General features: G+C 31.4%; 1 protein-coding gene across 1 annotated transcript; it reads left to right on the top strand.

Annotated features, from left to right (window-relative positions):
* Positions 1-2,716: 2,716 nt before the first annotated feature.
* On the top strand, positions 2,717-9,813 carry LOC143203755 (uncharacterized). The gene is made up of 4 exons (XM_076416024.1): positions 2,717-2,839; positions 6,909-7,041; positions 9,451-9,682; positions 9,740-9,813. Exons 1-4 carry the CDS (start codon positions 2,762-2,764, stop codon positions 9,747-9,749), a joined length of 453 nt encoding a protein of 150 aa, XP_076272139.1. The 5' UTR covers positions 2,717-2,761; the 3' UTR covers positions 9,750-9,813.
* The last annotated feature ends 421 nt before the right edge of the window (positions 9,814-10,234 follow it).

The raw sequence follows: 10,234 nt of genomic DNA, 5'->3' as shown, positions 1-10,234 counted from the left end.
AATGGAGTAATTAGGCAGGTATCAAATATGTTATTGCCAAAGCTTCTCCAACCAGCCTGAAGTCGTCTTAATCTAGGATCATTAAAAAATCAGATTAATTTAGCGAAACCATCTATTAAAAGCTTGTTCAGATACATTGAAATAGCCTTCAGCTAGGTCATTGCCTCTATAACTTTTAAACTGTTTGCTGACAGAATAAATAAAGTCTTTCTTGTTGCAAAAGGAAGCTTATCCTGGTTTTGATAAAATTGTGAATAAACTTAAGTAGTATTCTAGTTTAGAGGCATGGATTTTAGGTATTTTCTCAAGTGAAATAAAGGGAAAAAAATTGCTTTTACTACACATACTTGACAAGATTATCAATAATAATTAAGTATAATATTTAAATTAATATTATAGCTAATCATTAATATTTAAAGAATACATCTAGAGAAGTGCTGCAATCGTACAAAGTAAAAAAATGATCAAAAATGTTTTCGCCAAATGGGCAGTTCGAAAAACGAGACTTTTTTTTATAACATTTCCAAAATTTCAAAAATACTTTGTACTAATACTTTACTTTGTACAATAGAAGAATATACATAGAAATTTTTCTCTTGATAACATGTGAACACTTTCAAAACAAGTAGTTTGTGAAAAATGCCTATAACGTATATATATATATATATATATATATATATATATATATATATATATATATATATATATATATATATATATATATATATATATATATATATATAAATCGATCCAGTATTTTTGGTTCATTCATTACTGCCCTTGGCCTGCACGCATTAAATTTGGAGTAAAACAATTCCTCTTCCCCTATACTTACTATGAAGATTTCCTGCTATCTTTGGAATATCTAAATTCATACAATTTTTATTACATTACACATTTTTAAACGCAAATTTTAAATTTGTAATATCTCCGAAAATATTTGTTTAATTTACATGCTGTAAGGAATCATATTGATCTATATTAATTGCACACTGTATTTAAGGTACTTAATTCGATAAGGATTAATGCCGTATTGCTTAAAATAGCTTCGTAAATAAGCCATTTTCTCACGTAAAAAGTAAACAATAAAAGTGGTTAATGTGGGTTATCCCTAAAAGATAAACATATACCATCGCGGACTTTTTTGTAGACCTTTTTATGGTGTACAATACTGTAGTACATTAATTTGATCTAACTCGTAGGGTTAGGCAGCGTTTTTGCTAATTGCTAAATAAGCCTAAAAAATAGGTTAATTTACGACATCACGTTAGAAACCTCTAAAATTAGCAATGTTGCCTTAGTATATTATGCATGTATTATACATATAAACCTTCCTCTTGAATCACTCTATCTATTGAAAAAAACCGCATCAAAATCCGTTGCGTAGTTTTAAAGATTTAAGCGCACATAGGGATATAGGGACAGAAAAGGCGACTTTGTTTTATACTATGTAGTGATATATATATATATATATATATATATATATATATATATATATATGTCATGTTTTTAAGTTATATGTATGCTACATGTATGTATATAATTGATTAATTAGTTTTCCTTAGTTTCTATTTTTTTTAAACCAGACATAAGTCGTACCGCTATAGGCAAATATTGGAGAAAACAAGAAATCCAACGAAACAATTTTTTTCGATATGAACCCTGGCCTTCATGGCTAGTTTTACGTGGTTATTATCAACATATGCTCTTAGCAAATCTGCCCATTAAACGGTTTATAGTCAGAGATCAAATGATTTAACCAAATACCTGTCGGATGCGTAAGATTAGGTTAGTGCACAATATTATTAGTTCGTTTTGTTGATTGAATGAATTATTGATGCCTTGATTAAAATTTTAGTTTAAATAATACGTAAAATAATAGAAATGTTCAATGTTATATAGATTAAGAGTATATAAACAAAAGGCAATAGTACATAGTATCAAAAAACAATCGACAAAAGAATATACGTTGTACTTGTACTAATAAAATTCTATAATATTATTAATTACTTAAAAAGTAACTACACCAATATGGTGGAGTCGCTGTATCATTACTTATATTTCCAAATTTATTTTGTCTCCTTCGCAAGTACTTGTCTCAGATATAATACATTTATGTCATAGTTTTTTACGATTTTCCAAGTGACTGACCAAAGTACACAGTAGACATGGCATAATGATAAAGACAGCATGGATGGTGAAGATAGAAGGGATGATTCTGTTGAATATATTTTCTGAACTTTATATGGTCATCTTAACTAGCAGATTTGAAGATTTGTAGTGAGTTTTTCTCACTACTGTTTCCGTGTTGTAGCATCTTCAATAGTGCACTTGTGTTCATCAACGGTCCGTTAATTACAAGAAAAAATGCGTCTATATACCAACGTAAATTATAAAAGTTATTTAATAGATTAAAGCAGTTTTTAATTTGTGTGCAGCTAACAGCAACTGATGACAATAATAACACACTTTAAGTTTAAACAGCCGAAATTAACAGTGGAATAGTAAAAAACATCCGGTTTTTTCTAAACCGAACTCAGTAATTTTCTTGGTCTTCATTTAATTTTGTTTCTTTGAAAATGGAGTTATCTGAACTATATCAAAACGAGCCAAATTTGCCTATGAATTTACCTTTGGTTCCGGACTAAAACCTTACGAAGCGACAAAGGGGATTCTGCGACAAAAAAAAACAGTGTATCAAAACAGAAAATTTAGTATAAAAGTCTGATTTTTTGTTTACTTAAATCAGTGTCATCCCACTATGGCCTATGTAAAAGTTGTGTGTTTAGTGTTGCTGGCATCGTATGCCATCGATGCTGCCCCCAGGCAAGCTGAGAGCGTAAGTTGATTTTCCATTTTTCTTTCATATACTAAGGATTGCAATTTTCTTCGATTTTTGATATTTAAACTACCTTTATTCAACTAATAACGTCCTACCTGGTTTGATCGTGTTTTTTTTTGACTATTATATCAATACCTATCTAAAAGGGTTGTTTTTAGTAAAATTCCACTTGAGTCGAGTATATTTTATATTATATAGGATACTCTTTTTAAAATTAGCTGGTAGATCATTATGAAACATCAGGATAAATTGTTTTTTCTTCGTTATCCACAAATTTGGTCATTGTCTCCTTGATTCTGCTTTTATACATTCTTGAAAGACCAGGAATCTTTGATACGCCGTAGAATTCTCTGTTGCAATCTCTGTATTATTGGTGTGCTCGTAGCTTCGGTACCTTGGCCTTAAAATAGAGTGCAGAAGAACGGTTTACAGTTTATGTCGTTTTCAGTTATATTCGATTTATAGCTTTTGAAATTTGAATATTATGTTGTATTATTTTAACCAGACAATGGTATAATTATATAGGAAGATTTTCATCATTATAATTATCAGCATGATTCGTAATTTTTTGGTAATCTTAATTAATATACATATGAGTACAAATTCCATTAAAATAAGTAGCCAAATGAACTAACACAAGAATGCCTAACGTAATGCTGTAGGTCTTGTTTCAGTTTATACTAAGCATTGTTCTCATTATCACCTTGACTGAATGTCCAAGATTATTTGATACAGTGGAATTTTATATTTGTTTCTAGCTATAGCATTTTTTTCCTTCTTAAACAAATCCTTATAGGTCATATTAGAATGTCAGTTTATTACTTACAATACTTTACAAAACTATGCTATAATTACTTTGAGTTTATCGTTTGTAATATTTGAATGTTATATATAACTATGAATTCCTAATTCATATGCCATATTTCCCATAATAATGTCAGAATATTTCTTTAATTGACCTTTATTGGTATATTATATAGGATTTTATCTCAATCACCATAATTGGCTATCTTTAGTACAAGTCCTAATTAATATATATTTGAGTATAAGTTTAATTAGAAGAAGTAACCAAATTAACTTGCGGAATGGCATCCAATTGAATCTGTGATACCTGTCGTTTTAGTCTCTTGCGCACGATATTCAAGCGATTAATTAATTAACTCCATAAAAAGTAAATTTTTACATATAAGAATATTAAAAACTAAGATTGATTCATATTCTTTGATTTGTTAAATTGTCTATCGTTTACTCTATGATTAATTTTAAGTATACATAGTTTCTGAACTGAATGATTCTATCTGAACCTCGTGAAACGTTGAGAATATCTCATTCAAATTTTAATCACTCGACCATTTATCAAGGAAGCTATATATAGATATATAGAAACATTCTTCGGTTAAAACGTAATGATATGTAAAAAAACAATCAAGTATTGCAGGCACAAATATATGGAAGCTGTATTTTTACATATAAAGAGAGTCGAAATCAAAACTAAATTGTCTAAAGTATTAACCAAGATAGAGGTCCATGACCTTAACTCCTTCTCCTTCCTTCTGTTTCGACATATCAAAGCGAATGCTACATATTAGATCCAACAAGGCAACGATGATTCTTTGTTTTTTTTTGACACACCTGGTTAGAACAATGATGTGTATGATTCGCAGAAAATGATAAAGGAATTAATATTTATCTACCTTTCCAACGATTAATTGCAATTTACTATAGACCATTGATTATTCTCGTTATTTTATTTCAGTTATTGCTCACTTAAGTTTAGCTCGAACACGTTTGTTTCGTTAATTGCTAGGCAAAGCAGCATCAACTATATTATCGACTGTCTATAATAATCTAGGAGTGTAAAATCGTCGATATAGCCCGGAGACATCCTGTCGAACGATATGCAAAGATAGTCATGTGAATATATTTACGAACGTTCGAATTCAAAATTCCTAAATAGTATTTTTACGCTAATCTGACAAAACCCAGATATGTTTTTATCAATAGGACGGGGGTTTTCCGTTTAGGTTTTACCGCAATTTATTCAATTTAGCGTAACAGTGGTGCAAAAAATGTTAGAAAGCTAATCAGTTATAACTAACAGATTTTATGGCATAGATATTAGATATTACTAAAGATAGGAGAATAACATCATTTGTTACGTATTTTTGTTTTGAAAAATCCCAGTTTACCGGCTTTTTTTTTTAATATTACAGTAAACAATGTAAAGCTTATCGATGTTTGAGAACAATCATATCTGCAATTTTCTTGTTTTGTTTTGGTTGTCTTGTTTTACTCTGTTGTTATATAACTATAAAAAGCACTTTTTGAAAATATTTATATGACGACTTTACGGTCCTTTTAGGGTTTCCAAGTCCTATCATAAAAATACACTTGCCTCCCATGATCTAACCTACAAATGCTGAAAGAGATCTTCTACTGTTCTTTTCTCTACATATCATTTCACTGTTCCAGTTTGTTATTTATAGCAATTATTCGGATTTTCAATATATTCTCTCTTATCGGTACCTTCGCAAGAGATTTCTTAGATTACTGTTAAGATATCTTGTTTAATTATAATTTTATGTATTTTGATCAGTGATTTATATTGGTGAACATTCAAAGCATCAATGCAAAAAACTTTTAAATGATGAAACGAATCATTTTGTCATGTTTCCATATAAAATAATAGTTTTTCATGTACATAATATTCGACAGTCTCTAAGTTTAGATTTTGATACTGTAGTATTAAATGAAATAGCTAGATTTAGTCACTAAATGCTCAAAAATGCATCTGCGATATGTAGGACATATTATTTTTATTAGGATATATTAGGACTTTAGGGTCCTTTTAGGGTTTCCAAGTCCTATCATAAAAATACACTTGCCTTCCACGATCTAAAGTACAAATGCTCAAAGAGATCTTCTACTGTTCTTTTCTCTACATATCATTTCACTGTTCCAGTTTGCTATTTATAGCAATTATTCGGATTTTCAATATATTCTCTCGTATCGGTACCTTCGCTAGAGATTTCCTAGATTACTGTTAAGATATCTTGTTCAATTATAATTTTATGTATTTTGATCAGTGATTTATATTGGTGAACATTCAAAGCATCAATGCAAAAAACTTTTAAATGATAAAACGAATCATTTTGTCACATTTCCATATAAAGTAATAGTTTTTCATGTACATAATATTCGACAGTCTCTAAGTTTAGATTTATATACTGTAGTATTAGGTGAAATTCAATTTCCTCAATTGCTCAAAAATGTATATCGATATTCATTAATTTTGTTGTTTAAATTAGAACCATTTTGTAAAAGTATTATGTTATAATACTTTTCGATCATAGCCCAACTGTCGGTTTGTGGTTCAATTATGTAAAAGTGGCGATATGAATCTTAACAACATAAAATGGCCCGGAGGACCGTAAATGCACAAAGACAATGAATTGCTGACTTACTAATCGAAAACTCGTATTAGTACGGATATTTGTATCAGTATTAGTGGTCGTATGGCGATTTTTCATGTAGGTTTTAACGCAATTTATTAAATTTACTGTACCTACCATCAGCTTTATATAACTCCAGATTTACTTGTATAGTATTCGCTCTTTTAAGTAATATCTCATATTTAGTATGTTAAAGGATTATAGATAACAAAACGGTCAACTTGTCAATAAGGAATGTTGTTTGAGTATGTATAGACCAATATTTCATTAACCTTCTTCAATAAGTTTTTAGGCAGCAATTGTTTTTCGTAATTTATTCATAAACATTCAATCCGTAACCACCATATTTTCCAGACATAGCTCCGTCGAACGCATGGCTATTGGTAAACTAAAAATCTTCTTTGATGACATCGAATTGACTTGAGAAGATTAAAATCGAAACAGAAAACGGTTTAAAGACAGTTCCATATATTTAATTGAACAATTGGTTCTTATTTGGTTGTTAATTGACTTCTATTTTAAAAAAATTAACTATAACAACACTATTTCGACATCATACCTATATTTTATATTATCTTTTGTAATCGAAACTAACGTGATTTCTAAAATTACAGTTAAGAAGCAAAAGATCACCTGGTGGATATGGTAATTTAGGAGGCGGCAGTGGATTTGGAGGAGGTTTTGGAGGTGGATTTGGAGGAGGCGGCGGCGGTGGCGGTGGAGGCGGTGGCGGTTTTGGAGCAGGAGGTGAGACCACATCATACACCATAAGAAACTACGTCACATCTATAGATTCAGATGTATCACAATTCAGTTACAAAATCAAATGACTTATATTAATATTACGTTATAATAACAGCTGAATCATTTGCTATATTTCCGCCGGCAACTAGATTGAGATCTGTATTGATTTCTTTCAAGTTCAAGTCTATTTCTTATAGAATGGCGAGGTCGTTGCTCTTGACTTGTGTTGGAATAATGAACACATTGTCTGTAGCTGGCATTAATATGGGCGCCGAATACCTTACCAGATTATAATATATGAGCGACAGTTATATGGTTGGATTATTATTAGAAAATTTAATTAATTATCAGATGGTTCTCAATTAAAAATAAGTTTATTACTTTTACTGTTCTTATGTTTTAATAGATATTTTTCTATGTCAATATCAAGAATAAAAATGAGTTCTTAAAACATAAACAATAGCCGAGTCAATAACTCCCTTATACAGAAGACTTTCTCGTTATATTTCGCATGTTTCCTTTATTAGATCAAGTACAAATACAAATTAAAATACGAAAAGCGCGAAGATCTTTATGGGGGAATATTTCTATTTATTCAACGTTGTTAATTGATAACAAAGAAGGGGCGAACAAAATAATATGAACACCCGGCACATACACAATTTTTATTTATTAATAAGGCCTTCAGTATCTAAATAGTTTTCAACAAAATGTTATACCATTCTAGTACCAAAACATCCGCTAATTGCTTCAATGCAAATGATGTTGAAGATGGAAATCTACACCTCACACTCTGGCCTAAAACTTCCGATAAATTTCCGATAACGTTATATTGAGGTCTGATGATTGCATTAGCCATAGAAGATGTTGGATTATATTGCCATGGTCCATAAAATAAAACTGAACATTTGTGTTGTGTGTATGAGCGCATTATCATCTCGTAATATGTCAGTGTTTGTCAGAAATACGATAGTCAACTTCATTATTGGAGATGTTGGGATATAAGAGGTCTACTGAAAAGTGCCTGGCCTACCATAGTAAAACACATTTTTTGGCAAAATTGGTTTTTCCGTTCAAGAGTGATACACTAAATATAGCGACCCTCCAACTTTCCGATTCTCTTTTTGTAGTACGATTTATATTTTGCTTCAAAATAGGCCTCAGTTTCGGCGATCACCTTTTCATTCGATGAAAATTTTTTAACAGCGAGCATTCTTTTGAGATCTGAGAATAGGAAATGGTCACTGGAGACTAGATCTGACGAATACAGTGGATGAGTAAACAATTCGAAGCCCAATTCATGGATTTTTTTAATGGTTTTCACTGACTTGTGACACGGTGCATTGTCTTGGTGAAGCAGCACTTTCTTTTTCTTCAAATGTGGTCGTATTTAGGCGATTTCGTCCTTTAAACTGTCTAATAATGCTATGTAATAAATCGCTGTTGTCCTTCCTTTTTCAAGGTAGTCAACGAAAATTATTCCATGTGCCTCCCAAAATACAGACGCCATAACCTTACCAGCCGACTGTTGCGTTTTCCCACGCTATGGAGCGGGTTTATCGTGTGCAGTCCACTCAGATGACTGCCAATTGGACTTCGGAGTGAAATGATGGAGCCATGTTTCATTCATTGTCACATATTGGCGCAAAAACTCGGGTTTCTTGCGCTTGATCATCTTCAAACATTGCTCCGAATTATCAATTCGTCATTGTTTTGGTCAAAAGTGAGCTCGCGCGGCACCCACTTTGCACAGAGCTGATATAATGTACACGTTCAGAACATTTAAAATCATTTTGCGGAATTTTTAGGTGTTTTCGTAACAACCTCTTTTGGTTGATTTTCCTGGGGCAGTGTCCGGAAACTCGGCATCAAAACAAGTTTTTGCTTTAACCGTATTTTTTACCTTTAAAAGGCAATATTCTATCAACACGCGAAATTTCTTTTTATGTATTTTTTCACAACTCACAAACTAATGATCCGACAGCTGTCAAATTTATACACGCATCTTTTGTGTGCTAGGGCTTACTAAAAGGCATATGGATTTAAATATAGTGGCGCCATCTATATGCCAGGCTGAGGACTTTCCAATTGACCTGTTACATTCGCAGTAATCTGATCATGATCTGAATCAGAGGTCCAGTTAACATATAATTGAAATATAAGCTACAAGGGTTGGTATGAAAACTGAGCAAAACATACGTGTTGCGTTGTTTACACAAAAACAGGGTTGTCAATGTGCAACAAGATGTATTATATGGCTATATATCCTGTATATCTCAATACAGCTCAACAAATCTCAAAATATATCTCTCATATATCTTAACAAATACCTATTTGTAAGCGCACGAAAAACAAATCTCTAGCATAGTAAACAAATATAGCAAATAACTTTCTAACCACAATTCTTTTCAGGTGGATTTGGCGGTGGTAAAGGGGGTGGCTATGGAGGTGGTCCAGGTGGTTATGGACCAGGAGTAGGAGGTGGTCTCGGCCACGGAGGCGGTGGATTTGGCCATGGAGGACACGGCGGTGGTTACAGACCAGGCGGAGGATATGGAGGTCCTGGATTCGGTGGCGGACATCACGGTGGCGGTGGCGGATTTGCACAAGCCTCCGCTACAGCCACAGCTAATGCTGGTTCATTGTAAGTTATTGCAGAAATTATTTTAATATTTTCTTTAATATTTGATTTTTTTTCCAGTGGAAAGTAAGCCATGGAAAACCAATAAGGGTTCTAAATTATATGTAATTTTTTAATAAAGTATTTTTATAAAATTATCCGTGTATTATTATCTAGTTGATTATCATTAGATTTGTATAAAGTACTTGAAAAATTAAACAAACCAAAGGTTAAACATATTGAGTATAAAATGGCGAAGGTATTTTTTGTGGTATAAACTAAATAATGATGCTTACATATTTTCAAAAAATAATATACATGTAGATATACTCAAAAATCAAAATACGAGAAATACATTGTAGACTATTAAAATTAAAGTTACGAGAATCTTATTATGACCAAATAAAATTAAGGTTTTACGATAAAATGGCGAAGGAACTTATTTAATTATTTTGAAAGACTTTATGGATTTGTGCCCTATTATGACATTTTGCATCGCTATATCCAAACTGTATATAAATCCAAGTAAGATATTTTTCTCAAAATAAAAGTATCGCTAAAGAAAATAATATTGAA

This window comes from Rhynchophorus ferrugineus, unplaced genomic scaffold, assembly GCF_030347505.1.
Source record: "Rhynchophorus ferrugineus isolate W39M unplaced genomic scaffold, kcgeb_rfMv2 rfM10, whole genome shotgun sequence".
Classification (NCBI taxonomy): domain Eukaryota; kingdom Metazoa; phylum Arthropoda; class Insecta; order Coleoptera; family Curculionidae; genus Rhynchophorus; species Rhynchophorus ferrugineus.
Note: the sequence above shows the minus strand (reverse complement) of the source record. Positions and strands in the feature narration are given on the sequence as shown.

Excerpts from the sequence above, each read along its gene's own strand:
- LOC143203755 (XM_076416024.1), top strand. The coding sequence starts at position 2,762 with ATGGCCTATGTAAAAGTTGTGTGTTTAGTGTTGCTGGCATCGTATGCC. Across the intron at positions 2,840-6,908 it reads CCCCCAGGCAAGCTGAGAGC|TTAAGAAGCAAAAGATCACC; the intron begins GTAAGTTGATTT and ends CTAAAATTACAG. Across the intron at positions 7,042-9,450 it reads TGGCGGTTTTGGAGCAGGAG|GTGGATTTGGCGGTGGTAAA; the intron begins GTGAGACCACAT and ends AATTCTTTTCAG.